The sequence below is a fragment of the Anolis sagrei genome, chromosome 6 (genome assembly GCF_037176765.1).
Source record: "Anolis sagrei isolate rAnoSag1 chromosome 6, rAnoSag1.mat, whole genome shotgun sequence".
Lineage (NCBI taxonomy): Eukaryota > Metazoa > Chordata > Lepidosauria > Squamata > Dactyloidae > Anolis > Anolis sagrei.
The window spans coordinates 47,875,245-47,901,814 of NC_090026.1; the positions used below are offsets into that span (position 1 = coordinate 47,875,245).

At 40.7% G+C, this 26,570-nt stretch overlaps 1 protein-coding gene across 1 annotated transcript in view; it reads right to left on the reverse strand.

Moving 5' to 3' along the window:
- Window positions 1-26,570, reverse strand: part of ITGA2B (integrin subunit alpha 2b) — a 90,543-nt gene that overhangs the window by 13,052 nt on the left and 50,921 nt on the right. The window contains exons 17-26 of the mRNA XM_067470087.1: window positions 25,455-25,510; window positions 22,669-22,820; window positions 16,194-16,319; window positions 15,278-15,345; window positions 9,648-9,795; window positions 8,031-8,114; window positions 4,983-5,062; window positions 3,127-3,207; window positions 969-1,071; window positions 605-757 (exon numbers count right to left, since the gene is read on the reverse strand). Of these exons, the coding sequence (XP_067326188.1) occupies window positions 605-757; window positions 969-1,071; window positions 3,127-3,207; window positions 4,983-5,062; window positions 8,031-8,114; window positions 9,648-9,795; window positions 15,278-15,345; window positions 16,194-16,319; window positions 22,669-22,820; window positions 25,455-25,510 (1,051 nt within the window). The remainder of the gene's footprint in view (window positions 1-604; window positions 758-968; window positions 1,072-3,126; window positions 3,208-4,982; window positions 5,063-8,030; window positions 8,115-9,647; window positions 9,796-15,277; window positions 15,346-16,193; window positions 16,320-22,668; window positions 22,821-25,454; window positions 25,511-26,570) is intronic.

The window sequence follows — 26,570 nt, forward strand, 5'->3', positions numbered from 1 at the left end:
GGGATCGCCTAAGTAAGTAAGTAAGTAAGTAGCTTAGGGGGGAAAAAAAAACTCTTTGTAATATAACACCCCCAATAGCAATGTTGGGTAAGGCATCCTTGGAATTGTAGTCACTGGAGTAACCTTTACCAACTGTACTAATGGGTTACACCAAATATTTAATGGAAAGGAAGGGATTTTAGAAAGAAGGATAATGTGGCACCAAATAGGAGAAGTCTTCAGTATGGGGGCAAAGACGAAGAATTGATGGAATTTCTGTGAAACAGATGCAAACATAAATAAAAGGTATTGTCAAAGGCTTTCATGGCCGAAATTACTGGGTTGTTGTAGGTTTTTTCAGGCTATAAGGCCATGATCTAAAGGCATTCTCTCCTGACATTTCGCCTGCATCTATGGCAAGCATCCTCAGAGGTAGTGACCTCACTACCTCTGAGGATGCTTGCCATAGATGCAGGCAAAATGTCAGGAGAGAATGCCTCTAGACCATGGCCATATAGCCCGAAAAAACCTACAACAACCCATAAATAAAAGGATTTGCCCATGAAAACACTGAAATACAAATATTATTTTTAAAACAAATTATGCAACCTCATAGTACTTCTACCTTGAGGGGATTGGTCTCATTCATGGGCGAGCAGGCAATGTTGCCCTCAGTGTTGACCCTGGTGATGTAGAGCAAGAAGCCGTCCCAGAAGTTGTTGGGGAAATTCACGAGGAGCTCAGCCCCAGACACAGTGCTAGGACCTGCATTCTGCAACTGAGAGTGAGCGGAAAAGGAAGGGAAAAGGTATCAGCAATGGGGCAGAACAACAACACTGCATTAACCTTCTCTGTCTGATTCCAGACATTGGATATGTTACTTCTTTGGATTGCAAATCCCAGGATTGTAGTTGAGGACTTCTAGGAGATATAGATCCCAAAAGTGCATTTTCCAAGCCCAATTTCAGCCTGTGCTTCTTTGTACCCACCCGATAGATGTGTTCAACTTTGGGTCCATAGTCATCTGCCTTCATGCTATTGTTGTTATAATCTGTGGCCACAGGGAGCACAATGTCGGTTGGTGCAGATATCCTGGGAGCCGGATGCAGAGAACATGAGAATTACAATGCTACTCCAACCTTCCTGTCCTGGGGCAGAACTTCCTCTAGGCAAAAGGAACTGCATTTTCAAAGGGAACATTCTTTCTTTTTGTGTTGTCAAAGGCTTTCATGGCCAGAATCACTGGGTTGCTGTGAGTTTTTGGCCATGTTCCAGCAGCATTCTCTCCTGATGTTTCACACTGGGACTGTGGCACAGCTGGCTGGGAGTCAGCTGTGTTAAAATCATTACTGACTGAAAGGTCATGAGTTCGAAGCCAGCCCAGGTCTGAGTGAGCTTCTGACCATTCTGTCGACTTTTGCAGCCCGAAAGACAGTTGCATCTGTCAAGTAGGAAATTTAGGTACCGCTTATGCGAGGAGGGTAATTTAACTAATTTGCGACACCATAAAAATCTCCAGCAAGCAAGCAAACAAAGAATGAGAAAGTATTCCATCAGTGTCTCAAATGGATGGTGAAGCGACAGCTCCCCTGGTGGCCAGAATACCCTCATGAAAGCTGGAATGTTAAATAGCCTCTGTGTGTCTGCCTATATATGTTGTGTGTCTATGGCATTGAATGTTTGCTATGTATATTATTATTGTTATTTAAAACTTTTATATCCCGATCTTCTCTACCTCTGCAGAGGGACTCAGACCAGCTAACAGCAAAGATTCAATGCTAACACTGAAAATCTAAAACATAATACACAACATAACGTTACCAATTACATTACATAAATTACATAAAATTACATAAAAGCCATTCGCCAGGATAAAATTGTGTCCAACTCAGTCCGTATGTCCAGTCCATATAATGTGATCAGTACTATTAGTCGATTGCTGGTCTCCAACATAATTCCACAAAAGTTTGGTTGCACAGCCAGGTTTTCACTAGCTTCCTACAGGTCAGGAGGGAGGGGGCAGATCTAATTTCATTTGGGAGGGAATTCCATAGCTAAGGGGCCACCACAGAAAAGGCGCTGTCTCTTGTCCCCACCAGACGCGCCTGCGAAGATGGCGGGACCGAGAGCACAGCCTCTCCAGACGATCTTAACACTCTTGATGGTTCATAGGGGAGAATACGTTCTGACAGGTAAACTGGGAATTGTAATCCACCCTGAGTCCCCTGCGGGGTGAGAAGGGCGGAATATAAATATTGTAAATAAATAAACAAATAAATAAATAAATAATATATGCACTCCACTTGTTCCCGGTGGTGCAATGGATTAAACCCTTGTGCCGGTAGGACTGCTGACTGACAGGTCAGCACTTCTAATCCAGGGAGCAGGGTAAGCTCCTGTCAGTCAAGCTCGAGTTTCTCACGCAGGGACATGAGAGAACCCTCCCCCAGGATGGTAAAACGTCAAACATCCAGGCGTCTCTTGGGCAACGTCCTTGCAGACGCCCAATTCTCTCACACCCGAAACGACTTGCAGTTTCTCAAGATGCTCCTGACACGAAAAAAAAATTGCCTCACTACCAATAGAACCTCTGAAGATGCCAGCCACAGATGCAGACAAAACATCAGGAGAGAATGCTGCTGGAACATGGCCATACAGCCCAAAAAACCCACAGCAACCCATTCTTTCTCTTTATGATTTCCAGAAGCAGTGCTTCACTAACTGTTCACACTCATGCAAGGCCATGACAGCAGAAATCACTTTGGAAGATCAGCAGAATCCAGCAGGAAAGCTGTCTTATTGTGTATTATTTTCAGATTGCACATGTACTTCCCAATGAGAATCCCCCCAATTTGTGCCCATTACACAAAACAGCAAATTTCAAAAGAAATACAATCAGCCATCCATATTTGAGGGTTTACCTTTGGTGGATTTGGATAATAAGTTCTCTCGAGAAATCTCTAGGTTCTCCAGGGTGACTTTATGGTCAACTTGGGTACAAAACAACTGGTTTTTTTTATTCACCGTTTTTTCACTTTTGCAAGGGTCTTCACACATAACCCACCTGAACATGGAGGCTCTATAGTACCTGGTGTCCACCTCCTCTGCCCCCACCTCACACACTCAAATGCTGGGGCTCATACTCACCCTAGCAGCTCCATCTTTGCAGCCACCTTGACAGGGACTGGCAGTCGTACCACATTACTGCTGGAATTGAGTGAATTCTTGCTGCAGGGGAAAATCATATGGAAACTAGAACAGAACTTATGTAATGAATCCCTTACCTTGGCAAGCTAGCTTAGGCCTAAGAGAGTGGGCCTGGTGAAGCCACGGCATCCATTTTAGGGGAGACAGGGAGACACCATCTTAGATTAGGTTTGCCTTAAGGGGACATGTTCTAGTCTAGGAGGGAAAATCAGAAGGCTAGGATTGGTTAGAACGATGGGGATGGAGCCTAAGTGATCTGAAGGAAAAAGTGACCTTTAAACTGAGGCTTGGGTTCCCAGTTTGCCAGTTTGGAGTTGGAGCTTGGAAAGGGTAGAGCGAAGATGTTGGGTGTTAGTGAGAGCAGTTTGGGGTTTTGAAGAAGAACTTTGGGTCAGTCTTTTGTTTAGTATTCAGGGTAACTATAGAGAAATATAGCTAGAATACTGTGTAGAGTGGTCTGTTCTTTTCCTAAGGAAGGCTAGTTCAGGTTTTGGCTAGATTCCTAAGGGGAATTTTTGTGGGAGTTACTTTCAGAGATTCATTTCCTGAAGTAATTTTCTGTGTTGAAACTTTAAGACTTTTCTAAGATCTTTTCTCAAACGTAACCACAAGCTTTGTATGCCAGATTTTTACTGAAACCAATAAGCATTTGTACCTGAATTAGTCAAGCCTGTTTAATAAACATTCTTGTTATTTTTACCAACTTATACCAGCCTCAGTGTGAATACCTTTGTGGTCAAATAATCATTTAAGCTTTTTAGCAGCCTCTAAGAAATCTATAGGTACACAGAGTGTGGGACTGAACAATCTCTCAATAAGAACTCAGCCGGTTTATTAAAAAAAATTAGTAATATGGTGGCAGCGGAAATCTTTTAAAGTATCATTTTAAGTCTCTCAGTTCCAGTGGTTCCCAGTTCCTAGCTTTTAAAAATACAGTTGGTTCAACAACTATTCTCCCTCTATATTTTTGGTGAGCTAACCTGTAAGTGTGTCACCGTTATAATTTTGTAGGCTGCTGTGTGGTCGTTATAATTTGGTGAAGCAGCGTTGGGATTTTTAGTATCGAATAAAGTTCCCTCCTTTTCCCTATGGTTCATTATAACTTACATTTGAGTTAAGCCAAGGATTTATTTTCAGACATCAAGTCTAGTCCTGTGACATGGAAAGCCACAATGAAGAACAGGCAGAGAAGAGCAGAGGTAAGTAGGGCTACACCTGGGTGGTTCCTGGCTGCTGCCATGCAATAGTTTCAAAGCACAATTCCCCTGACCAAAGTGATGGGCATGGGGGTGGAAAACACTGCCAAGGAGAGGTAGTTTTTTATTGACCAGATGGGATGAATATGTCTATACCAGAGATGGCTTTAGCACAGCTGGCACATCACCAGCAATGATAAAATCTACCAACCAAAAGGTTGCAAGTTCAAAGCCCCGGGTTGGCATAAGCACCCGACTGTTAGCCCTGCTCACTGTTTACCTAAGCAGTTCGAAAACAGCTTACATTTGTGATTAGAGAAATTAGGTACTGCTAATGCAGGGGAGGTACTTTATAAAAAAGAGGCTATGCTGGAAGGTTTTAGCCTATGCCTAGAGACATCCTTGAAGTGACTGGATTGACCTTGAAGGAGCTGGGGGTGGTGATGGCCGACAGGGAGCTCTGCCGTGGGCTGGTCCATGAGGTCACGAAGAGTCGGAAATGACTGAACGAATGAATAACAACAACAGAGGCCATTGGACTCCATGGACAATGTTCCCTGGAGGGAAAATTGACATCAGTGATCCAGAACGGTTAATTACCTCTTCAACTGCAGCATGAAACTGATGGTATCCTCAGCATTTTCCAGTTGGCTGACACTTAGTTCCACATCTACCTTGATCTGTATGTTCGTGAGAGAGAGAGAGAGAGAGAGAGAGAGAAGTGGGAACGGCATCCATAGTGTGTGCACCACGAAATTGAGCAGGTATCAACTGCAAAAGGTGACACACAGAGCTACTCCTCATCCAGGGAAATTAATAGGATGGACCAGTATTGGTTCAGACGGCTCTTTGATGTTATGGAGGCCTAACTTCCTACACCCTAGATTGTAGGAAGTGTTTTTAAATTGGCCCTGATCGTTCCCCAAGCCTTTACATTGGCGATCTGGGAAACAGGCATTTCGGCTCCTCTCACACACAGCGTCATCATTTTATTTAGAAGCGGGCAATTTTCATTTTATGAAATCATTTTATTTAGAAGTCCCTAAACAGGGATTAACATCACACATAGAAATTTGTCATTTTGCCTGTCTGTATGCTGGGAATTTAAAAATAAGTTGATTGCCAACCATCTTAAGATTTGTTGGCAAAATCAGCACTTTAAAAACAGAAAAATACTTCACTCTCACAGTTGAGGCTTGCGCCATGTGAAGGACACAATGGGTTACCATTTCTTAATTGTGTAGAAACGCTGATTTTATTATGTGTGATGAAGTCCCTAAACTTTTTCCATTGTGACTCCTTTTTCCACCTGAGAAAAAATTTAGGTGACCTGAGTATATAACCATATTAAAAATGTATAAAAATTAAACGTTTACTGATAACAAATCATCATTTGCAAGGCTTGCTAAACAGACTAATTTTTCAGGTTAAAAAAACACCCTGGTTTACTATGAGATTCCTTTTTATGAAGTACAGCTGAAGCATTTTCTGTAGAGTCCACTTTAAATACTGCATGTTGTTGCTACAGATTTGTTTAAATGTCTAAGTGACATTCAGAAACCTTTTATTGTTGCCATTTTTTTTGGCAACCCAAACATTGAGCTAAGGGGAGCCCATTTGGGGTCAGGGCCTACCAGGCCTGTAGCCAGGAAGGGGGGGGGGGACTCTACAGAAAATGCTTCGGCTGTACTTCATAAAATTCATTAGTAAACCAGGGGTTTTTTTTAACCTGAAAATTTTGGGGGGTTAGGGGTTCAACCCCCCCCCCCCCCCCCCAATTTTTCAGGTTAAAAAAAAACCCTGGTTTACTCATTAATTTTAACTGGTTAACTAAATCCCCATGCTAAGTCTATGAGATTGCACCTGCAGAAAAACCATCAAATGCGCTGGAAGCATATCTTATCTTGTCTGTGATGGACAGTTTTTCCGAATGTGAAGAAACTTCTTCAGATTTCTGCAACATTGCCAGTGTCAACAGCTACAAATGAAAGGTCGTTTTCAACCCTTAAAGGTTTTAAAACATATACAAGAAGCACAATGAGGCAAGAAAGACTGACTGGACTTGCACTCTTGAGTGTCCACCGAAGTTTATCAATAGAGCCTGATTTCTGTCAAAGTGTACTGACACAGTTTTCAAGTGTTTCTAACAAACGTTGTGGTATTATTCTTTTATAACAATAAATTATCGATTAGCAATCATTTTCAGTTATTTTAAGACTCGAAACATTAACTAAAATAGAAATTTGATTTAATGAAGTCCATATAAAATATACTTGAAACCATATAATTTAAAGTATTTTATGTTATGGCACGATGAAACATGCCTGTTACCCTTTGTAGTCTTTTACCTAGGTCATAGCTATCTTAAATGCTGGTTATAATTTTTAATCCTCGGGTTGTTGTAGGTTTTTTCGGGCTATATGGTCATGTTCTAATTTGAGAGTTTTTTAATACTGTTAGCCAGATTTTGTTCATTTTCAAGCCATTGAAATCCACAAGCATGTGGACAATTTCAACAGAAAGGAGGAAACCATGAAAATGAACAAAATCTGGCTTGCAGTATTTAAAAAACTCTAAAATTAGAACAGCACAACAACAGAGAGGAAACAAACAAGGACATCTAATCACCTCTCAACAAAGGATTGCTCCAGGCACTGCCAGGCAATCAAATGCTAATCAAGGTGATCAGTTGAAACATTCACACCTGGCTCCAGCAGACAAGAGTCCTTTGTCCCACCCTGGTCATTCCACAGATATATAAATCCTTTTTCCTAGTTCCAACAGACCTCACTACCTCTGAGGATGCTTGCCATAGATGCAGGTGAAATGTCAGGAGAAAATGCCTTTAGAACATGGCCATATAGCCCGAAAAAACCTACAACAACCCAGTGATTCCGGCCATGAAAGCCTTCGACAATACTTTTAATCCTTGTTTTATCAGTTTTATGTGCTGTTATTTCCACCAAATCAAGTGTTTTAATCAGTTTTGACTATTTTTGGCCTTACTAACCTTGCATATCTTGTATCTTATACCTTTTACGGAGCAATAAGGGTCTTTGGACTGTATTAAAAATGTTGTTGTTGTGTTATTGAACTAGTTTTCATGATTTACTAAAAAAAGTTTCAACCTTCCCTGAAATTTTTTTCTGGCTATGGCCCTGGGGCCTACAGCTTAAAAAGCAGTGTCTCTGATCAGGTCAGTATTATTCCACACTAAGTGCAGACAAACAGGGAGGAAGGCTACCTTGTGCCAGAATAGACCTATAAGTAAGTTTTGCAAGCAATAATCATAGCAATGCCTAGCACTCATAATGTCAAGATTCCCTAGCATCTCATCAAAAGTGTCACTGCAGCAATTTCTTGGTTTATATTATCCAGCTTGCATAAAGAAGGGAAAAACCAATTGTCTTCCCCTCTTTTCACATCAACACACATAGTACGTCTGATGTGGTAGAATTATTTGGTCACTTGAGGAGGAAATCCCTGCTACTAGAGCTACGAGACTAATTAAAAAGCCAACAATTTGCTTCTTCTTCATCACGCCCAAATCAGTTGACTGAAGTGGGCACCACACTCCACCTAATGGTAGGTCCAGCTATGTTTTGATGCAAGTTTGAACTTGAGCTCTTTTGAAAATCTGCCATGTACCTCTGTGCCAGCTTTCATTGGGTTGCCCATTTCACAGGCCACCAGGCGGGTCTCATTTTCTTTGCGGGAGTTGCAAATCAACTTCTGCAAGCAAGAGAGAAGAAGGAAGGGAAGGAGTATTAACGTGGAGCACTGCCAATGCTTGTTGCATCATGGAGAATGCATCTACAAACAATTATTCATAACTAGCTGTCCCCTGCCATGCGTTGTTGTGGCTCAGTCTGTGCATATGTGTTTTGTGTGTATATATGTGCATATATGTGTGTATATATTTGTGCATATGTGCATATATATGTGTTTGTGTATATATGTGGTTTTGCGCATATGTGTATATATGTGGTTTTGGGGGTTTTTTTTTTGGCTTTTTAAGTCTCTTCTGCTGTGTTTTTCAATGTTTTTATGAGTGACAGTCACTCATTGGCCTGATAGGTGTATTGTGTCCAAATTTCGTGTCAGTTTGTCCAGTGGTTTTTTAGTTATGTTAATCCCGCAAACGAACATTACATTTTTATTTATATAGATATATGTTGAATGAGTCTCACAAAGAACTGGAGCATCTCTCTATGGTTACTACCACAACAACTGTTCCTCAGACATTCATAATATTGACAGAGCTACATGATAGATTATTTCCATCCCATTACTGTCTTCAGTCCATTGGAATTCCATTTTCCAGTTGTGTTGGACTGTTGCTCCCATTACAGGCATTTCCCAAGTTACAAACATCTGAATTCCAAAGACTCATAGTTAAGAACAGGAGTGATACAACAGGAAGTGAGAAAGATCTACCCCAGGAAGTGAAATCCACTCTTGGAAGGGTTATCATGGTGGAAAGCTGTCTCCACTGAAGCTTTCTACCCAATCCTTGTTTCCCCAAATTTTTCAAAATCCAATTGTGGCAGGGACAGAAAGTGAGGTGAGATTCTCTGAACAGGGACTCATACAGCAAAACAAATGGTATAGGGATGTTAGCCCTTCTCTGTGCTTTCCAAAACTACAAAAATATTTTTTGGGTAAAGTTGCACTTGAGAAATGTGCCTGTTCTGACTTACATACAAATTCAACTGAAGAACAAATCTACAGAACCAATCTTGTTTGTAACTTGGGGACTACCTGTACTTTGGCCAGCAGGTCAATTAGCTAAGTTGGTCGAGGAGGATGGGAGTTGCAATGCAGAAAATGTGGAGGGCATGAGCTAGTTTATTTTATTTATTTATTTCTGGTATTTCTACCCCGTCTTTTCTCAGGACGGCTTACATTTAGTAATGGTCCAGTGCCGCTACATGACAATTACAATAATATAATATAATATAGCCACAATAAATACAAAACAATAATTAAAAACAGTACATTCAACATTAATTAAAAACAGTAAAATGGATTAGGGTGAGATACCAATCCAATGGTTTGATACCACGTTGACTCAGCCCTTTTGGTTTCTTTAGAAACTAAATAAGTTAAGCTTTCTTAATTTGGAGCCCTCAGATCTGGAAGAAACCAATAAGTGCTATTAAAAATATGGTGTTAGAATGCAGAGGAAGTCTTGAGTTGACTTGGGCGGAGGGTGTCTAAGATGGCAGTTTTGGCAACATCTCACCCAAGATCCAAAGCCCATACCTGTGTACTGCTGCTTGCTTTTTGGAAGTAAGCTCCAACGGGAAGCTCCACAACCAGCTCTGCCTCGTAAGCACCTTCACCATCATTCACTGCTGTCGCCTGGATGAGAAGCACATTGTCTGCCCCGATCAGCAGAGAACCTTCATTTCTGGGAGAAAGACAGAACTAAAGTTAAAATGGAAACCCTCCTGCTTTGCATCAATAAACACAAACAGCACAATTTATTATTTATTTATTTATTTGCTATACTTGTATACCGCCGTTTCTCAGCCTAGCCGGCGCCTTAACGCGGTTTACAACAACTTATAACAAACAACAGTATACAGTTTAAAAGCATAAAAACACGATCCACAATACATATATCAATAAACAATCCAATTCATCTCTTGACTAAAATCGCGATCCAGTTTCGTCGTCCAAATTGCCAGTCCTTCAATCATTACACTTATTGCACTGAGTTAACCGAATGCCTGCTCGAACATCCAGGTTTTTAGTCTTTTCCGGAAAACCATCAATGAGGGGGCTGATCTTACCTCCATGGGGAGGGCGTTCCATAGCCGCGGGGCCACCACAGAAAAGGCCCTGTCTCTCGTCCCCGCCAGCCGCACCTGTGAAGCAGGCGGGATAGAGAGCAGGGCCCCCCCCAGAAGATCTTAGGGTCCTGGTGGGCTGATAGGCTGAGATACGTTCGGATAGGTAAGTTGGGCCAGAACCGTTTAGGGCTTTAAAGGCCAGCGCCAGCACTTTGAATTGAGCCCGGTAGCAGATCGGCAGCCAGTGGAGCTGGTGCAGCAGAGGAGTTGTATGCTCCCTGCGCTCCGCTCCAGTTAGTATCATGGCTGCCGAGCGTTGGACTAATTGGAGCTTCCGGGCCGTCTTCAAAGGCAACCCCACGTAGAGAGCGTTGCAGTAGTCTAAACGGGATGTAACCAGAGCGTGGACTACCGTGGCCAAGTCAGACTTCCCAAGGTACGGGCGCAGTTGGCGCACGAGTTTTAACTGTGCGAATGCTCAGCAGTGATGCAATCTCAGCAGTGATGCAACAGTGGATGTTGGTTGAAAGCTACCTTCTACTTAATTCTACAAATGCTCAGAATTCAATATAATTGGGGGATGTGGGGCTGGGCATAGAACCAAAGTTTGAGGTTATGCCAAGGAAGGCTATTTATGCCATCTCCATTCATTACTGTCCTTCCCTTTTCCTTTAGACATGACAGTGGAGTGGCACTTGCTCTCGTGAAGTGTACAGAGAAAGGAAACAGGAGGATCAGCATGGGAAAGTCTGATGGATAGAGAAAGGGACATATTAGTCTTTCTCCATTAATCCTTTTAAGCTTGGGAATACTTCTGTGCAGCTAAGCTGACTGCTCAACTGGCAAAGAGGTATTTTTATTTAGACAGGCCTTTGCCAAGTGATCTGGTTTACAAAGGAAGGAAAATGTAACTGGATAACTGATATATTTTCTGTTGTTTGGTAGGTTTTCAAATTTAGTGATTCATCTTTTATGTGGGTGCTTAGTTTATTGGGTTGTTGTAGGTTGTCAGACCTCACAACCTCTGAGGATGCCTGCTAAAGATGCAGGTGAAACATCAGGAGAGAATGCTTCTAGAACATGGCCATATAGCCCAAAAAACCTACAACAACCCAGTGATTGCAACCATGGAAGCCTTCGACAATACATTACTTTGTTTATGTTTTAATCATGTTTCTTTTATTGTAAACCTTTCCTACTTGTGGTCTGTGAACCACCTCTTATAGTGCCGAGGTAATGGGGATGTTGGGAGGGGAGAGGCTTGTGAAGATTTGAAAAAAGACACCATGATGTGGTGGGTTGACTGGAAAGACATGTGTCGGCAGCTGATTGGCTGAGCATGTCAGGGTCCAGAGTTCTGATTGGCTGCTGTCTCTGGCTTGCTGCTGAGACAAACAGTTTTAACTGCTCCTTTCACTTTGGAGAGTGAAGAGAGGGCTGACTGGAAACAGCCAGAAAGGAAATGGCTGCCAACTCTCTGAAGCCTGATCATTTTTAAGACATGAAGCGAAATTTAAAGACTGTTTAAAAGGACTATTTGTTTCCTCTGTTCTCTGTGTGAACTCAGAGGGACTGCTGTATATATTGTTGCCCTGTTTGATTTTTGAACTGAAGTAAAGAGACTGCTACTTGTTACACAAGCCTGAGTGACACTTTATTATACTACAGGGTGTATCTTGGTTCAAAAACTGTGGTAATGCTTCCGTTTACTTACATTTACCAACCCCCACAAGGCTGACTACCCACGAAAGGCACGACAAGCCTCCTGACTGCTGTTTCTCTTCTTCCTCCCTCCCCCTGAGTGGAACCATTCCATGTGGTGCCTTGGTGTCTTGGTTGTTAGGTCTGTTCTTGAGGTTATTTGGGGTGCTGATTCAGAAAATTGCATTGGATAGACCACATGAGATCTAGATTATTAGATATGGTTTTCTGTGGGTGAATAGATGGCAACTACTGGATGGCATATGTTCTTTATGAAAAACTTGAGCTGATGTTGTCTATCCAATGCAGTTTTCTGAATTAGCACCCCACATAACCAAACAGAATCTAAAGTTGACCAAAAAACTGTTTCGTAGCTCTTTTGGTTCTAATGTTGGTCCCTGGTCAAAGTGGTCCCTGGTCCCTAACGCTAATAATAAAGCTAATCAGCATAAATTAATAAATAAATATAATTCACACTAAAGATTCAGACTAGATGTTAAGGTTAAAAGCACTCAGATGCTGACAGCTAACCATATTATAAGTGCGTGAAAAGAACACAATGACCCTGCAAGCTAAATATAGATTGCATATATAGGCTACATATCTAAAGCAATCAGTTGCACAATTCTATGTAAAAATACAGATTAATTTTTGTGGCCTAAATGGTAACACTTACTGCTTTTCAGAGGTTATAGCATTATTATTATTATTATTATTATTATTATTATTATTATTATTAGAAACACAATAAGAATAGTACACTGCAAACAAGATCACTCTGCTGGCAGCATTATTATTATTATTATTATTATTATTATTATTATTATTATTATTATTATTATTTGAAACACAATAAGATTAGTACACTGCAAACAAGATCACTCTGCTGGCATTATTATTATTATTATCATCATTATTATTAGAAACACAACAAGATTAGTACACAGCAAACAAGATCACTATGCTGGTTGTTGTATTGGATCACACGTCGGACACTTCCCAAGTGTCTAGGACTGTGTGATGTATCGGCAAATAATATGTGCAGATCCCAGTAAGGTGGCCTTCTGTAGCTGGCCGATGGTAGTTTTGTAAGCACCGATTGTATTTAAGTGCAGGCCAAGATCTTTAGGCACTGCACCCAGTGTGCCGATCACCACTGGAACCACCTTGACTGGCTTGTGCCAGAGTCTTTGCAATTATTATTATTATTATTATTATTAGAAACACAACAAGATGAGTCCACAGCAGACACTCTGCTGGCTGTTGAATTGGATCACACGTCGGACACTTCCCTAGTGTCTATTATTATTATTATTATTATTATTATTATTATTATTATCATCCCATTTTTTCTCTCTACAAAGGAGACTTAGTGGCTCTAGGTTTGAAGATTAATTTGATAGCATTGCGCATTCGAATTTAGAAGATCAATTTGTGGCTGTAGCACTATAATTGAATTAGGATGTCATGGAAGTTGTTTGCTTGCCAAACAAATCGGGATTACAGTGAATTGCAAGCAAGTTGTACTATTGATCCATTTGGCTCTTTCACAATTGTTCTATTATTGTTTTTACTTTCCTCCAACCTGGGTTTTCCCTGGAGATCAAATTCAAATGCCGTAATAGAACTTCTGTTTGGGAATAATGGGAATCTAATATCTGGAAACTGGCATGTAGGGAAAGGTTGCCCTAATATTGGCCCTCATCTTTCAATCTGTCAAATTTCCCTTCCAATCTGTATCTCTCCTCTCTTCTTTCTTCCCTTACCAGACTTAAACAACACTTATCCTTGGAATTGAAATCTTGTTGAAGGTTAATAAGGGATTATGTTAACTGATATGTTTTGTTTCAATTAGAAGACTGTTGTTGCTGCAGCAATCTGTGGTTGTCCAAAAATATCAGTCAGAAAAAAAGAAAGGTGAAGAGTTCTTGCTCAGAAATTGTTTCTGTGCTTCTGCGGAACATTTTTCTGCACGACTGAATAATTTCATCCTCCCTCTGTCTCTCCCTTTCAGGCAAGAAGGGTGATCAGTCACAAAGCACAGGTTTTTCAGGCTGAGGTCTGGAATGCCAAATTCAGTTTAATTGGCATCTCTGTCTTAACAAACACACTGCAGGCAGTCCCCAAGTTCTGTAGGTTTGTTCTTAAGTTGAATTTGTTCATAAGTAGGAATAGGTACATTTTAAAGTATAACTCCAGCCATATCTATCTATCTATCTATCCTGTAACGTTTGCTTTGCTATATGTGCCCCTGTCCAGAAGATCTCAGTTCACTTTCTTTCGCTGTGAGAATTGGATTTTGAAAAATTTAGCTTGTTGTGGAAACAAGGATTGGTGAGAAAGCTTCAGTGGAGACACCTTTTCTCCATGATAAATCTTTCAGGGGTGATTTCCGTTCCTAGGAGTGGATTTCTCTCACTTTCTGTTGTCTCACCCCCGTTCTGAACTATGAGTTTTTTGTAAGTTAGTTGTTTGTAACTCAGAGACTGCCTGTATTCTATCATTCTGGGTAGGGGAGAAAAATTGAGCCACTTTAAGTTTCGGTCTTAAGAGAAAAGCAGGGTACAAATAATATTAACAATAATAATAATCATCATAATCATTATTGTGGAAGGAGCCCCTGGTGGCGCACTGAGTTAAACCCTTGTGCCGGCAGGACTGAATACCGACAAGTCACAAGTTCGAAATTGAGGAGAGCGCGGAAAATGGGTTTATATATCTGTGGAATGACCAGGGTGGGACAAAGAACTCTTGTCTGCTGGAGCTAGGTGTGAATGTTTCAATTGACCGCTTTGATTAGCATTTGATGGCCTGGCAGTGCATGCGGCAATCTTTTGTTGAGAGGTGATTAGATGTCCCTGATTGTTTTCCCTCTGTTGTTTTGCTGTTGTAATTTTAGAGTTTTTTAATACTGGTAGCCTGATTTTTTTTCATTTTCATGGTTTCCTCCAACAGACAAGAGTCCTTTGTCCTACCCTGGCCATTCCACAGATATATAAACCCATTTTTCTAGTTCCAACAGACCTCACTACCTCTGAGGATGCTTGCCATAGATGCAGGCGAAACGTCAGGAGAGAATGCCTCTAGAACATGGCCATATAGCCCGAAAAAACCTACAACAACCCAGTGATTCCGCCCATGAAAGCCTTCGACAATAGATTCAAATTGGTTTGCAGGTCAGTCTCTTAGACATTACTCCATTCCAGGTCTCTTTCGCCCTTGTTCATCCAGATGAGCCATCTCTTGGTATTACAAGCAAGCTTGAGGATGTTGCTGTTTTGGATGACAACTCCTACAATTCCCCAGCCACCATGACTATACTACATGGGGATTCTGGGAACTGTAGTCCAAAACAATGACATTCTAAATTTACTTGAAAATGAAATTAGTACTTACGTGTGGGCAGAGAGTTTGAGGTTTGGGATGCAAACGTTGTCATCTCCACAATCCAGAATAATACGAGTCTAGGGGTTGGAACAGAGATAGGCTGGCTCTAAACTGCCAAATAATGCAGTTTAAGTGCATTCAATTGCATTGTATGAGTCTACACTGCATTTCGACAATCCAACACAGTCCCAGGATTAAAAAACTGCTTTTCTGTTTCAAGAAAGCATTTAGGATCCAGTTAAGTGAAAAATCATCAGTATTTATTTTGGAAATTCAGCTGAATACTTCAACACATTACTGTGTATATACTCGAGTATAAGCCTAGTTTTTCAGTCCTTTTTTTAGGCTGAAAAAGTCTCCCCCGGCTTATACTCGAGTCAATATTATTTATTATTTTACTTTGTTGTTGTTATTATTATTATTACATTTATTATTTTATTATTGTTGTTATTATTGCATTCATTATTTTACTCTATTTATTATTGTTATTATTACATTTATTATTTTACTCTATTATTATTGGAGGACATGTAAGCACATTTACATTGAAGAAGGTTAGAATAATGGTTTAATCAGAGTTGGACAGTCTTATTTTGAATTACAGTTTTATGTAAATATTAAAAAACATTTAACTTACTGATTATGCCTAAATTAATATAATTTTATTGGTATCTATTTTTATTTTGAAATTTACCAGTAGCTGCTGCATTTCCCACCCTCGGCTTATACTTGAGTCAATACATTTTCCCAGTTTTTTGTGGTAAAATTAGGTGCCTCGGCTTATATTTGGGTCGGCTAATACCCGAGTATATGCGGTATATATATTTTTAAAAGTCAAGATGGAAAAGAGAAAGAATTAAAAGTAGGAATGTCAGAACAAGTAGTAACAAAGCAATTAAATGAATAACAAGGGTGGCAATCTCACCTGCTCCTGGACCATTAGTTGTCCGTATAGCACAGGCTGCAGCTCTTCGACTCTGGAGGTTGATGCCAGACTGAAGTTGAGGCTCACAGCAATGGGGCTCAGTTTGTCCTTGAAATCAGTCTCATCCTGAGATTAGGAAAAAGGAGAAGAGGTGTCTTAGGTATATCCCAAGGCAGGCTTCTCCCACTCAGTACCCTCAGCATGTGTTGGAGTCCAGCTCCCATCATCTCCAGTCATGAAGTCCTATTAGCAAATGATGATGGATGCTTCTCTAATACATTACGAGCATCCCCACTTCTTCTCTAGTGTGGTACTTGTTCAGAGGCAGTGCTACATGGAGTAGGGATGCCATCATTCACTAACTTTTTTGGGAGTGATCCTGGATTCATCACTGAGCCTGGAACCTCAGGTCTCGGCGGTGGCCAGAGGAGCTTTTGCACAACTAAGACTTGTGCGCCATCTGCGCCCGTACCTTGGGAAGTCTGACTTGGCCATGGTGGTCCACACTCTAGTTGCATCCCGAATAGATTACTGCAACGCACTCTACATGGGGCTGCCTTTGAAGACGGTTCGGAAACTTCAGTTAGTTCAACAGCCGGCAACCAGACTACTAACTGGGGCGACATACAACGAGCATACCACCCCCCTGTTGTGCCAGCTCCACTGGTCACCGGTCCACCTCCGAGCCCAATTCAAAGTGCTGGTTTTGACCTATAAAGCTCTATACGGTTCTGGCCCAGCTTACTTGTCCGAACGCATCCACCCCTATGTCCCACCTCGAAACCTAAGATCATCTGTAGAGGCCCTGCTCTCACTCCCGTCAACAGCACAAATGCGTCTGGTGGGGACGAGAGACAGCGGTGGCCCTCCACCTATGGAACACACTCCCAACTGAGGTAAGATCGGCCACCTCCCTCCTAGTTTTTCAAAATAAACTAAAGGCATGGTTTTGGGACCAGGTTTTTGGACAATAGATGCAAACAGCACTTTAAGGGAATATGACTGGAATGACGATATGGCTGATGAGACTTTTACTGTTTTAATGATGGCTTATGTATTGTTAATTATACTTTTATGTCTAATTGTGGTTTTAATTTTTTAATTTGTTATGGAATGGTTTCGGAATGGGGCCCATTGTAAGCCGCCCTGAGTCCCCCTTTGGGGGTTGAGAAGGACGGGATAGAAATGCGAGAAATAATAATAATAATAATAATAATAATTCTCAAAGAAAGCAATAATTGGGGGGGGGGGGTCCCCCTACTTATTCTGCATAATATTTGCATTTGCCTTTTTGTGCAGAAAAACCCTTTCTGCACAGAAAATAATATTTCACCCCACTTGAGAAGCATGTTTTTGACCGCTTGCTGGAGGACTGTCCATTCCTAGCATAGAATCGGTTCAGGACCTGCCTATCTTCGTGACCGTATCTTCCCCTACGAGCCCACACTTTTCTACTATCTTCTGGGGAGGCTCTTCTCTCGCTCCCACACTTGTCTCAGGTGTGGTTGGTGGGGACGAGAGAAAAGGCATTCTCGGTGGTGACCCCTCAACTCTGGAACTCCTTCCCCAGGGAGATCAGGCTAGGACCCTCGCTAACCACGTTTCGTAAGGAACTAAAGATTTGGATGTTCTGCTGTGCATTTGATTGAGAAATCCCTTGACAGGTGGTCTCTAACCACGACCTAAAATCAAGTTCCTGTATTTTATTACTGTGCTTTTCAAGCTAAAATAACCCTGTCACAACTGCTCTATCTCTATGTTGCTATATGATCTATGCACCTTATTGACCAGCCTATCTTCTAACTTGTTTGCACACCAGCCCCTCCCCCAAATGAGACTTGAAGTATCTCTGCTTGTTGCTTATGATGCTTGTTTTACTATTGTTATAATGTTGTTTTTAAGATATTTTAATATATTATTTATTTATTTCCAGCATTTCTACTTTGTCCTTCTCAATCCCCGAGGGGATATAAGTAAATACAACAATACAACAATAGTTTAAAAACAATAAATAAATAATTAAATTAAAAACAATTAAAATATTTGTCAACAATATAGCCAATCCAGTCCTATTCCACATTCAAAGTACCAATGTGCCTGCTTTCCAAAAGCCTGGTCCCAGAACCATGATTTTAGTTTCTTCCTGAAAGACAGGAGGAATGAAGCCAACCTAATCTTGCTGGGAAGCGAGTTCCACAGGAGGGAGGCCACCGCCGAGAAGGCCCTGTCTCTCATCCCCACCAAACACATTTGTGAAGCTGGTGGGACTGAGAACAGGGCCTCCCTGGACGATCTTAAACTACGATCTGAACTCCTAGGAAAACCTTCTTTAGAAGTGGAATTGGACTGTAGCACCTAACATCCCCAATAATGGTATGATAACTTGCTAAGGTGAAGGGCAGGCCCGTAGCCAGGATTTCAATTCGGGGGGGGGGGGTGAGTTTTTTTCAGGGGGCATTTCGGGGGGGGGGCTGAGTTTCAGGGGGGGCTGAGCCTGAGTGAAAGAGGGTCTACCCTAGCAAACCTTTTGTATCATTACCCCATAATAGCCCCATCATGCATATGGGATATATTGAGTATGGTGATCAGATCATGATATGAATAAACATAACAGTTTAAATAATGCACCAGTACGGCCTTTTTGCGGACCACCATGAGAATTTCGAGGGGGGGGGGCTGAAGCCCCTGAAGCCCCCCCCCCCCCCCCCCCCCCCCCCCCCCCGGCTACATGCCTGGTGAAGGGTACTCTTCTACAACACAATCTCTGTAAAGCCCTGGACTAGAGAAAGCTGCCCTGAGGTGTCTTTGTTGTATTACTTTGTTGTATTACTGTATTTCTTCGATTCTAAAATGCTATTGATTGCAAGATGCATACTAATTTCAGTATGGCCAACTAAAAAAAAAGCTTTATTTAAATATATTAAAAAATTCCTTCGATTCAAAGACACACCCTGTTTTTAGAGATGTTTAAATGGGGGAAAATGGGTCTTGGAAATGAAGATATGTGCTTCTTTGCTTTGGATTATTTCCTTGCTGCCTACAATCCCACTTCAGCTGAATTCATTGCTCCCTGTTTTGTTTTGTTTTCTGTTTCAGATTCAAGCTGCAAAACCGATCTGTTTTCTCCCGTACCCTCTTGCACTGCAAAATATCCACCAGGCAGGCAAATTATCCATCCAGAGAAACATCTCCCATCAAAGTACCCAAAGATTAATACAACTCTGCCTACTAGGAATCAAAATACAGTCACCCAGCAACAGGAATAACCCTATCTAGGCATGCACACATTACACACTTCCAAGATCCTCCCCCTTTTATTTCTGTGGAATGATTTTAACATCTGCAAGATAGGCTTCAAGCAGAGATCTGCAGTGAATGGCAGGGTGGGGCTATTGGAATTATATCTATCACACAGCTATGAAAAACACACAGAAACCTTTCTATGGGGAACAAAATGGCCAGCCAAGTCAGAGATCAAGCCATCATCTTATCTACCAAAAACAAGTATAGGTTGAGTATCCTTTATCTGAAATGTTTGGGACCAGAAGTATTCCATATTTCAGATTTTCCCCCAGATTTTGGAATACCTGCATATACACAATTGGATAGTTTGGAGAAAGAACCCTAGTCTAAACACAGATCATTTGTGTTTCATATATGCCTTATACACGTAGATTCAAAGTAATGTGATGCACAATATTTTTAATAGTTTTGTGCATGAAAAAAGTCTGTATTAACTGAGCCATCAGAAAGCAAGGCTGTCACTTTCTCAGCCACCCATGTGGACAATTTTGGAATTTGGAGCATTTTGGATTTTAGAAACCCAGACAATGGAGATCCAACCTGTATTTTTGTTAAATTTGGGGATCATATTTAGAAATTCCAAAATGATTGCTCTGACACCACTCTTCCTTCAATCCCCAGACATGTGAAATCAACGCAGCGTTGATCTCACAAGGCACTCGGTATGTATGTAGAGGCACCCAGGTACTTGTTTTTTCATTTGATAAAGAGCTTAGAGAAGTTATTTTTCGAGACTACAATCCCTCAAATCCCCCCAGTAAGCAATGCTACATATATTGTAACCGCTTTAGATATCACACTGGTACAAAGGTGGGACATAAATTGGAGAGATAGGAGAGAAAGAAGGAAAGAGGGAGGAAAGAAAGGGAAGGTGGGAGAGAAGATAGATAGGTAGGTAGGTAGGTAGGTAGGTAGGTAGATAGATAGATAGATAGATCCGAATGCATCTGCCTCTACATCCCACCTCGTAACTTAAGATCATCCGGGAAGGCCCTGCTCTCGCTCCCACCAACATCACAAATGCGGCTGTTGGGGACGAGAGATAGGGCCTTCTCAGTGGTGGCCCCCTGCCTGTGGAACATGCTTCCAAGCGAGATACGATCAATCCCATCCCTCCTGGCTTTCAGAAAGAAAGTAAAATCCATGGCTGTGGGACCAAGCTTTCGGTCAGCAGATATAAATTAGCACTTTAGAGGAAATGGGTTGGAAAGACGATTTACATGAGGATACAATTCTATTTGGTAACAAATGTTTTTATATTGTTTAATTAATGGCTTATGTATTTTATGTATTTTAATGGTTTGATGGTTTGTTTAATGGTTATTGTATTAATTGTTCATGTAACGGCATCGAACTGCTGCCTATGTAAGCTGTCCTGAGTCCCCCTTTCGGGGTAGAGAAGAGATGGGATATAAATATCAGAAATAGATAGATAGATAGATAGATAGATAGATAGATAGATAGATAGATAGATGATAGATAGATAGGATGAGAGGTGGATGAGAGGTGCATGATAAATGGATTATAGGTTAGTCAGAAAGTGGTAAGCAGAAGTTGATAGATGGAAGATAGATGAATAAATGGAAGATGGATGGATGGACGGACAGACAGACAGATCCTGAAGGATTGGGGAATTAGAGTCCCAAAAATTCAATAGGTGAGAGAAGGAGAGAGGAAGGAAGAAGGAGGAGAGAGGCTAGATAGATAGAAAGATAGATAGATGACAATAATAATAATAATAATAATAATTGCAATACTACTACTACTACTACTACTAATAATAATAATAATAATAATAATAGCAAAGACTCTGGCACAAGCCAGTCAAGGTGTCCCAGTGATGATCGGCACACTGGGTGCAGTGCCTAAAGACCTTGATCTGCACTTAAAAACAATCAGCACTGACAAAATTACCATCTTCCAGCTGCAAAAGGCCACCTTGCTGGGATCTGCACGCATTATTTGCCGATACATCACACAGTCCTAGACACTTGGGAAGTGTTTGATGTGTGATCCAATACAACAGCCAGTAGAGTGTCTGCTGTGGACTCATCTTGTTGTGTTTCTAATAATAATAATAATAATAATAATAATAATAATAACACAATCCTAGACACTTGGGAAGTGTCCAATGTGTGATCCAATACAACAGTCAGCAGAGTATCTGCTGTGGACTCATCTTGTTGTGTTTCTAATAATAATAATAATAATAATAATAATAATAATTTATTTCTATACCGAGGGGACTCAGGGCGGTTTACAACAGAAAATTGGCAAACATTCAGTGCCAGCATAACATAACAAACAGATCAAATCATAAACAATAAAATAAACAACATCAGGTGTACTTATAGAACAACTCAGAAATAACAAACTTAGAAATTTAAATATATAAATCAAACATTTAGGACAAGGGTCCTCAAACTATGGCCCAGGGGTCGAATACGGCCCTCCAAGGTCAGTTACCCGGCCCTCACTCAGGGTCAACCTAAGTCTGAAACTACTTGAAAGCACACAACAACAACAACAACAACAACAACAACAACAATCATATCTCATCAGACAAAAGCAAGCCCACACTTCCCAATGAAATACTAATAAGTTTATATTTGTTCTTCATTTTAATTATTGTATTGTTCTAAAGTGTTTTTTGCACTACAAATAAGATATGTGCAGTGTGCATAGGAATTCATTCATTTTTTTTCAAATTATAATCCAGCCCTCCAACAGTTTGAGGGACTGTGACCTGGCCCTCTGTTTAAAAAGTTTGTGGACCCCTGATTTAGGGCATGTTTACTACTAGATATAATAATAATAATAATAATAATAATAATAATAATAATAATAATAATAGCAAATAGTTAAAACACTAAATGTAAAAAAAAAAACATTTTCAAGTCAACAGGGCTGCTGTAGTGTCTGAGTCAAAGCGTTTAAGGTGCTGGCTGAATTAAAATTATTATATTGCACAATTCCACAAGTTAAAAAGGACCTATGTGAGTCTAGTTGCCATCCCCTCCCACACCTGCCTCCTGATTTCCAATGATAGATGAAAGATGGATGGATGGATAGATAAAGAAGGGTTAGTGAACTAGAATCCCAAAAGAAACTTCTCCTCCTCCTCCCCTCCCTCCTCCCCTTTCTTTTTCTCCATACTTTACTACTCTCATACCCTCAGGTAGGCAGTGACATTTTGGCAGGTATGGGGAATCTTTCCTGACAGCTCCAGGGGGAACATCCGGCTTGATTGGCTGTTCTGGAGCAAGAAAACACGGCGTCCAAATCTCTGCTTCATACGGTCCAGCTGTAGCTCGGCAAGCAGGGCTAGCAGAACAGGAGAAAATTGGCAGAAAGCACAAGGTACATAACAACAACTGTGTGCAAAAGATGCCAGGGGCAGGGGAAAACTATGCATGCTCATTTCTTATCATTACCTGGAGTACCAATCAACCCACGTCCTGCCTATCTGTGGGAAAACATTAGGAGACATCCCTTGGAGCAAAAAGCTGTATAAGAAAATGTTCGTGGAAGTCACTGAACTACTTGGTAGACATATATAGCATTGTTGCAACAAAACACCACGTTTCTACCAATTTAAGTGTCCTAGGACACTTGCCAGCCAGTTGAGGGATGGATGGGTATGCATCCCATCACACAACATTTTTCAACTTCCAGTGAAGGCCTTGCCTCCAATCAGCATGGAAGTGTCCTAGGACACTTGCCAGCCAGTTGAGGGATGGATGGGCATGCAGCCCTTCATACAACGTTCCTCAACTTCCAGTGAAGGCCTTGCCTCCAATCAGCATGGAAGTATCCTAGGACACTTGCCAGCCAGTTGAGAGATGGATGGGCATGCAGCCCATCATACAACGTTCCTCAACTTCCAGTGAAGGCCTTGCCTCCAATCAGCATGTAAGTGTCCTAGGACACTTGCCAGCCAGTTGAGGGATGGATGGGCATGCACCCCATCATACAATGTTCCTCAACTTCCAGTGAAGGCCTTGCCCCCAATCAGCATGAAAGTGTCCTAGGACACTTGCCAGCCAGTTGAGGGATGGATGGGCATGCAGCCCATCATACAACATTCCTCAGCTTCCAGTGAAGGCCTTGCCCCCAATCAGCATGGAAGTGTCCTAGGACGCTTGCCAGCCAGTTGAGGGATGGATGGGCATGCAGCCCATCATACAACGTTCCTCAACTTCCAGTGAAGGCCTTACCCCCAATCAGCATGGAAGTGTCCTAGGATGCTTCTTCATCAACACAGGAAGGCTCCATGTGATGGGGAAAGTGGTACCACACTAAAGCGGCACATCTGCTATTTTCAGCACACTTGTTGGTGAAATGGCAAGGGGGAGGTTGGCGTGTGATAAGGTCCTTTTTCAGCCTTACTGCTACACCTAGGTTTGCTAGGTCAAGACCATTTCAGGACATGAGAACTTAGAGCCAAACCTAAGGATGTAGGATACTAGTGATGTCACAGGAGGTAAGGCCTAGTGGAGCTACCTGGGTGATGCTACAAGGAGTAACTCCACATGATGTTATTAAGATTGATACCTTAACCACAGTTGCAGAGTGTGCCATTTAACATTTTAATGGCACATTCTGCATAAGCTGAATGGAATCATCATCATCATCATTAACATCGTCGTCATCATCGTTGTTGTCGTTGTCATCATCATCATCATCATCATCATCATCATCATCATCATCATCTTTATTTATACCCCACCACCATCTCCCCGATGGGGACTTGGAGCAGCTTACATGAGGCCAAGCCCAAACAACAATTACAATAAAGAAAAAAACCAAAACACAAACCAAAGACACGAACAATAAGCAATAGCACCATATTAACATAAAACATATGCATACATAACAATGTAAAAATCACTAATTACAGAACTCGGCGAGACAACAGCCACCAGGGGGTTGAGAAGGGCGGGGTAAAAATACCCGAAATAAATAAATAAATAACCCTTGTAAAGGCAGCACATTCACCTTGGGATCTCTCCATCTTACTTTGAGAATCTATAAAAATTAAAATGTTGTCTCACTCCTGTTCTTAACTTTTTTTTTGTCAGGAGCAACTTGAAAAACTGCAAGTCACTTCTGATGTGAGAGAATTGGCCATCTGCAAGGACATTGCCCATGGAACACCTGGATGTTTTGATGTTTTTACCATCCTTGTGGGAGGCTTCTCTCATGTCCCCACATGAGGAGCTGGAGCTAATAGAGGGAGCTCATCCACGCTCTTCCCAGATTTGAACCTGCAACCTGTCGGTCTTTAATCCTGCCGGCACAAGGGTTTAAACCACTGTGCTACTGGGCACTCCATTCTTAACAGTCCTTGGAATTCAGATGTTTGAAACTTGGGAAATGCCAGTTAATGGGAGTGACAGTCCAACACAACTGGAAAGTGGAATTCCAATGGACTGAAGACAGTAATGTGATGGAAATGATCTATCATGTAGCTCTGTCAATATTATGAATGTCTCAGGAATAGTTGTTGTGTTAGTAACCATAGGGAGACTCTCCATTTCTTCATGAGACTCACTCAACATACATCTATATAAATAAAAATGTAAATAAATAAAAAATTTAACTCAAAAATCACTGGACGAATTGGCACCAAATTTGGACACAATACACCTATCAGGCCAACGAGTAACCATCACTCATAAAAACACAGCGGAAGAGACTTAAAAAGCAAAATAAATATAAAAAATACATTACAATGCATGCACAAAACCACACACACACTCATACACACACGCAAACACACATATATACACAAATATATACACACACATAGCACATATACACAGACTGGGCCACAGCAACGCGTGGCAGGGGATGCCTAGTCAGAAATAAAAAAACTGGGCCCTGTGACTCAAGAGCAATAACTACACTTACATATTGGTCCAGTTCATCTTTTCCAGCAGAAAAAGCAAAACTCACCAATTTTCTGTGGCATGCTTTTTCCTGACACTCCGACGCACATCTGGATTGTGAAGCTGCACAGAGGAGTAGAAAGACAATGAGGGCCATTTCACACGTTATTTTACGGAAATCCTGAAGCTACAGTTGAATTTATGTTCAGCAAGGCATTGGCCACCCACCCACTCTCCCTGAAGGAGGCTTGTGCCTTCAAATTACAGTTAACGGAAGATCCTTATATTATATTTTTGAAATGTGCATCAGCTTTCCCTGGCGTATGACTCTCCAGACGGTCAAGGGAGGATATTGGGTAGCAAATGAACCCTCTGCTAACAATTTAGCTCAACCACATCAGCACCAATTGAGCTCAAGCGTGAATTATTATCTTTTTTTGGGCTCCCCTCAATTACATATTTTTTATTCCTACCCCATCCAGGGTTTTATCATTTTACCTCGTCCATTCGGCCCGCCCATTCTGTTCGATTTTATATTGTGTTAATTTGCTTTAATTTATTTTGCTACTGTACATACTGTATATACTCGAGTATAAGCCTAGTTTTTCAGCCCCCTTTTTAGGCTGAAAAAGTTCCCCTCGGCTTATACTCGAGTCAAGGTTATTTATTATTTTACTTTGTTATTAGTATCATTTTATTACATGAATTATTTTAATATATTAATTATGATTATTCTATTTACATTACTTTACTCTATTATTATTTTATTACATTTATTATTTTACTCTATTTATTAGTATCATTTTATTACATGAATTATTTTAATATATTAATTATTATTATTCTATTTACATTACTTTACTCTATTATTATTTTATTACATTTATTATTTTACTCTATTTATTATTAATATTATTATTTATTTACTCTATTATTATTACATTTTTTATTTTACTTTATTTTTATTGTTACTGCATTTATAATTTGACTCTGTTATCACTGTTATTACATTTCCATTATTTTACTCTATTATTATTATTATTATTATTATTATTATTATTATTATTATCCTGACACAAAAACACAGTATGACACAGCAAACGAGGTATATATGCTGGATTTCATTATTATTATTATTATTATTATTATTCTACTATCTTTATTATTATTGGAAGAATACATA